The 6,360-nt window shown below is 48.6% G+C and overlaps 1 protein-coding gene across 1 annotated transcript; it reads left to right on the top strand.

Moving 5' to 3' along the window:
* Positions 1 to 2,862: 2,862 nt before the first annotated feature.
* On the top strand, positions 2,863 to 4,779 carry LOC119954007 (vacuolar protein sorting-associated protein 4A-like). Its single transcript, XM_038778784.1, is given in 4 exon segments — positions 2,863 to 3,424; positions 3,427 to 3,766; positions 4,011 to 4,357; positions 4,360 to 4,779. Coding segments are annotated over 4 exon segments (1,644 nt in total). The 3' UTR covers positions 4,755 to 4,779.
* Positions 4,780 to 6,360: the final 1,581 nt, after the last annotated feature.

Genomic DNA, 6,360 nt, shown 5'->3' with positions numbered 1-6,360 from the left:
AATCCTGCAAATAGAACAGTACAGCAGAGAACAGGCCCTTCGGCCCTCGATGTTGTGCCAAGCATTGTCCGAAACCAAGATCAAGCTATCCCACTCCCTGTCATTCTGGTGTGCTCCATGTGCCTATCTCTCAATTATCAGCACATCACCATCTTTATTTTCAACTCCAACTCATTCAACAAAAACTCAGAATAAAAGTCAAGGCTCACATTCCAATACAGTACTGGCGGGGCACTGTGTTGCCAGCGGTCCGGGGGCTGGATTCTCTGCCGGCAGGGTGCTCCATTTTGCTGGCAGCCCAGGGGTTTCCCGACGCCGTGGGGTTGCCCCACAATGGGATACTCCATTGACTGGCTGACGTAATGGAGCATCCCGCCGGTGGGGTGAAACAGAAATGTGGCGCGAAGAATCCAGCCCACTGTCTTTCGGATGAGGGGCTGGATTCTCCGATTTTGAGGCTATGTCTGGAGGAAGTGTCTAATTTTACAATGAAAGATTCGGCGAGGCCCCAGCGCCGCTGCTCCGACCGGTGAGGGGCTAGCAGCCGCGGCACGTAAAATGCACAGCCTTCCCGATATAAACGTCTTGCGAATTGCTGGGTCCGTGGCCGTGCATGCGCATAACGACGACCTGCAGTGGTCGCGCCGTAACGTATGCTGCCAGCCGCGCTCTGACCCGACCTGCCAGATTGTGTCCCACTGGACACCCCCTCACCACCCCCGGGCCACACACACCAGTCCCCCCAGCCCTCGTTGAAGACCCCCCCCCCCCCACCTGCCAGCAGCACAGCTCCCCCCCACTCTCCCACCAGACTGTGGCAGCGCTGGAAACAGTCTGCAGCCGCAACGCCAGGTTCACGAAAACAGAGAGCACACATGTCCCGTGCCGTCGGGGGAGAGCCTTCAGATAATGTACTGAGGCTGTCCCAATGGCATGCACCGCACTCCCCGATGATGTCGTTTTGGAGGGGGCGGAGTATCTGAAAACAGGCACCGCCCAGATTTGGGAGTAAACAGGGATTCTTCGCCCGATCGCTGATTAGAATATCAGCGTCGGGCAACGGAGAATCCCGCCGGAGATGTCAAACTGGGGCCCCAACTGATTGCCTGGCTGAATGCAAAAGGTCTCAAGCCAATATTTCAAAGAAGAGCAAGGGAGTTAGCCTCAGTTTCTTGGCTAATATTTATCACTCAATGTTGATTGTCCATCACCAAAAAACATTTTACAGCCTTCCTGTCTCAAACACTGATTTGAAATATTTGAAGTCATAAACTCTGCTTCATTTTCTTTTGGGCCGGAACAGTTGGTAGAGATTCTACTTTCCTGTTTCACCTTCTCTGGAGTCATCATTTGTTCCTTTACTTGTTCCATTCCCACCTCTTTTTGCCTTGCATCATCATTCTTTGTCACTTGACTTCTGCTGCCTTCTTTTACAATGAGGAGGTTTATGAGATTATTATGTTTTGAAAATTGTCATAACCCCATGAGGCCCACGGGGAAACCATTATTAATTTCCCCGAGGAGCCCATGGAGTACGAGCTTCCCAGGTGTGCGGGGGACGGCAGGTAGATCCACCCAGCTGGGTTTTTATTAGAACTGACTATAAAGCCGGCCTGAGCAGGGACAGGCATGTTGGTTGTCCCAACGGTGACTGTGATTGTAGATGTTTACCACCATGGGCAGATTACCGTTTAAAAGTAAATAAATATTTTCCTTCCTACCACTGGCTCCCTTGGTAATTAAAAAGAATGCATCTTTAATTTAAGGTAAAACGAGAGGGGTTCACGTGACCTGTTCAAAGTTTGCTTAGCAACAGTCTGGGGTGGCTAAAGATCAAAGGGAGGCTCAGCTGTATAAAATATTCATGTTGGAGACAGTAACAGCAATCTCTGAGTTCACAGTGGGTAGACTCTGAGTCTCCCAAAGCCTCAGAAAGGTGTTGAACAAAATGGGTTGTAAACAGTTGTGCTACAAACTGCCCATTTACTTTTGGGATAAATGAGAGTTGTCTCAAGAATGGATAATCAGAATTTCTACCTGGATGCAAGGCTAATGAGGTTCACATAGTGATGAGGAAAAGTGCAGAGGAAGCCATTGTTGAGATCAGGTAATAGGCTTCCCTGAAAATCAATGACTATCACAGACCACCAGCAGTTTTAAGGGGTCAACAGTGAGACTGTGTGGCTTTGGAAACTGCAATAGCCAGATGTGGAAGGGAGTTGGTCATTGAAGAGAATCATCCCGCAGCCACCTAAAGATTCTGGGAGCTTGGTCTTGATATGGTTAAAGCATAGCATAGAACATACAGTGCAGAAGGAGGCCATTCGGCCCATCGAGGCTGCACTGACCCACTTAAGCCCTTACTTCCACCCTATCCCGTAACCCAATAACCCCTCCTAACCTTTTTGGACACTAAGGGCAATTTATCATGGCCAATCCACCTAACCTGCACGTCTTTGGACTGTGGGAGGAAACCGGAGCACCTGGAGGAAACCCACGCAGACACGGGGAGAACGTGCAGACTCCGCACAGACAGTGACCCAGCAGGGAATCGAACCTGGGACCCTGGCGCTGTGAAGCTATCCACTTGTGCTACTGTGCTGCCCATGGCTAGAGGGGAAGAATAATCAGGATATGCTTTACTGTCACTGGTAGATTTAGGGAACTCTCCATAAACTAAGAGAAGCACCTTGAAGTTACTCAGCGAAACGGGAAATGCAAACCCATTAAAAGCTGGGAGCAACTATGCCCTCTTTGCTACCAGGACAGTGATTCCATGGAGAGTGCAATGAGTGATAAGTATAAAAGCACACTGCTGCCACTGAGCCATGGTAGTAGAGGACGTGGATGTTGAAGGCGGGGATGGGGTACCAGATCACGTGGGTCACTTTGTCTTTGATGGTGTTGAGCATATTGAATATTGTTTGTCCGGCGATCCCGGGAAGCACCGGGCCTGAGCCCAAGGCCCAGCGCGAGCCCGAGGCCCAGCTCCCGCCCGAGGCCCAGCTCCCGCCCAGCTCCCGCACAAGGCCCTGCGTGGGCCCGAGGCCCAGCTCCCACCGGAGGCCCAGCTCCCGCCCGAGCCCGAGGCCCAGGGCGAGCCAGAGGCCCAGCTCCCGCCCGAGGCCCGGCCGAGCTGCACTGCCGCCGGGTGAGTCCCGGATCCGCTCCTTCCCCGGGCTGAGCTTCCAGAAATGTGCGGTGTCAGCGCCCAACACCCTCCAGAAAGCGATTGACCTTGTAACTAAAGCCACAGAAGAGGATAAGGCAAAGAATTATGAAGAGGCATTGAGGCTGTGTCAGCATGCGGTGGAGTATTTCCTGCATGCTAGTAAATATAAGGCTCATGGAGAGAAGGCAAAGGAGAGTATTCGAGCCAAGTGTGTTCAGTACCTGGACAGAGCAGAAAAATTGAAGGAATATTTTTTTTAAAAGAGGAACGTGGCAAGAAGCCAGTGAAAGAAACACAGCAAAATGACAAGGGGAGCGACAGTGACAGTGAGGGAGGGAATCCAGAGAAGAAGAAACCGCAGGAACAGCTGATGGGTGCTATTGTGATGGAGAAGCCCAATGTGCGATGGAATGATGTGGCAGGATTGGAAGTAGCAAAAGAAGCTTTGAAGGAAGCTGTCATTTTATCCATCAAGTTCCCTCATCTATTCACTGGTAAGCAAACTCCTTGCCGTGGAATCTTGCTTTTTGGCCCACCTGGTACAGGAAAGTCCTACCTGGCCAAAGCTATAGCAACAGAGGCCAATAACTCCACATTCAGGGCAGCACGGTGGCCTAGTGGTTAGCACAACCGCCTCACGGCACTGAGGTCCCAGGTTCGATCCCGGCTGTGGGTCACTGTCCGTGTGGAGTTTGCACATTCTCCCCGTGTCTGCGTGGGTTTCGCCCCCACAACCCAAAAATGTGCAGAGTAGGTGGATTAGCCACGCTAAATTGCCCCTTAATTGGAAAAAATAATTGGGTAATCTAAATTTTTTTTTTTTTAAAAATAACTCCACATTCTTCTCTGTGTCTTCACCTGACCTGATGTCCAAATGGTTAGGAGAGAGTGGGAAACTTGTGAAACATCTGTTTGAGTTGGCTCGACAGCACAAACCCTCCATCATATTTATCGATGAGGTCGATTCCCTCTGTGGATCCAGGAACGAGAATGGGAGTGAAGCTGCCCGACGCATCAAAACAGAATTTCTGGTCCAGATGTGCGGTGTTGGTAATAGTAGTGATGGAACCTTGGTTCCGGGAGTGGCAAACATTCCCTGGGTGCTGGATTCTGCCATTAGGAAGAGGTTTGAGAAACGGATTTATATCCCATTGCCAGAGGAACCAGCAAGAGTCCACATGTTTAAATGGGCACAACCCCATACTGCCTGACGGAGGCTGACTTCCGGGAGCTCGGTAGGAAAACAGAGGGGTATTCTGATGCAAACATCTGTATAATTGTCCGTGATGTGTTAATGCAGCCAGTTTGGAAAGTGCAATCAGCAACCCATTTGAAAAAGATTCGGGGTCCATCCAGGACAAATCCAAATGTCATAGTGGATGATCTTTTGACGCCTTGCTCCCCTGGAGATCCAGCTGCCATTGAGATGACCTGGGTAGATGTTCCCAGTGATAAGCTGCTGGAGCCGGTGATTTGCATGTCTGACATGCTTCGCTCACATGCGGCCACTCGACCCACTGTCAATGCTGAGGATCTTAACAAGGTGAAGAAATTTACAGAAGACGTTGGGCAGGAAGGCTGAGCCTTCTATTAAACTCCTTAATTTTCCAGTTGAATCCTAGTCCTGAAATCACAAGGAACATAAGAACATAAGAACTAGGAGCAGGAGTAGGCCATCTGGCCCCTCGAGCCTGCTCCGCCATTCAATGAGATCATGGCTGATCTTTTGTGGACTCAGCTCCACTTTCCGGCCCGAACACCATCACCCTTAATCCCTTTATTCTTCAAAAAACTATCTATCTTTACCTGAAAAACATGTAATGAAGGAGCCTCAACTGCTTCACTGGGCAAGGAATTCCATAGATTCACAACCCTTTGGGTGAAGAAGTTCCTCCTAAACTCAGTCCTAAATCTACTTCCCCTTATTTTGAGGCTATGTCCCCTAGTTCTGCTTTCACCCGCCAGTGGAAACAACCTGCCCGCATCTATCCTATCTATTCCCTTCATAATTTTAAATGTTTCTATAAGATCCCCCCTCATCCTTCTAAAGTCCAACGAGTACAGTCCCAGTCTACTCAACCTCTCCTCATAATCCAACCCCTTCAGCTCTGGGATTAACCTAGTGAATCTCCTCTGCACACCCTCCAGTGCCAGTACGTCCTTTCTCAAGTAAGGAGACCAAAACTGAACACAATACTTCAGGTGTGGCCTCACTAACACCTTATACAATTGCAACATAACCTCCCTAGTCTTAAACTCCATCCCTCTAGCAATGAAGGACAAAATTCCATTTGCCTTCTTAATAACCTGTTGCACCTCGTTCTACCGTCCTTCCTTTTTGTTGGTATAAACCTTTGCTGAGCACTGTGAAAAATCGCTTGGAAGGTTCTCCACTGTTCCTCAACTGTTCCACCATAAAATCTTAGCTTCCAGTCTACCTTAGCTAGTTCTTCTCTCATCCCCTTGTAATCTCCTTTGTTTAAACACAAAACACTAGTATTTGATTTTACTTTCTCACCCTCCATCTGTATTTTAAATTCCACCATATTGTGATCGCTCCTTCCGAGAGGATCCCTAACTATGAGATCATGAATCAATCCTGTCCCATTACACAGGACAAGATCTAGGACCGCTTGTTCCCTCGTAGGTTCCATTACATACTGTTCTAGGAAACTATCGCGGATACATTCTATAAACTCCTCCTCAGGGTTGACTTGATCGACCTGGTTAAACCAATCGACATGTAGATTAAAATCCCCCATGATAACTGCTGTACCATTTCTACATGCATCAGTTATTTCTTTGTTTATTGCCTGCCCCACCATAACGTTACTATTTGGTGGCCGATAGACTACTCCTATCAGTGATTTTTTTGCCTTCCTATTCCTGATTTCCACCCAAATGGATTTAACCTTATCCTCCATAGCGCCGATGTCATCCCTTACTATTGCCCGGATGTCATCCTTAAATAACAGAGCAACACCACCTCCCTTACCATCCACTCTGTCCTTCCGAATAGTTTGATACCCTCGGATATTTAACTCCCAGTCGTGACCATCCTTTAACCATGTTTCAGTAATGGCCACTAAATCATAGTCATTTACGATGATTTGTGCCATCAACTAATTTACTTTATTCCGAATACTACGAGCATTCAGGTAAAGTACACTTATGTTGGTTTTTTTACC

The sequence above is a fragment of the Scyliorhinus canicula genome, chromosome 19 (assembly GCF_902713615.1).
Source record: "Scyliorhinus canicula chromosome 19, sScyCan1.1, whole genome shotgun sequence".
NCBI lineage: Eukaryota > Metazoa > Chordata > Chondrichthyes > Carcharhiniformes > Scyliorhinidae > Scyliorhinus > Scyliorhinus canicula.
Note: the sequence above shows the minus strand (reverse complement) of the source record. Positions and strands in the feature narration are given on the sequence as shown.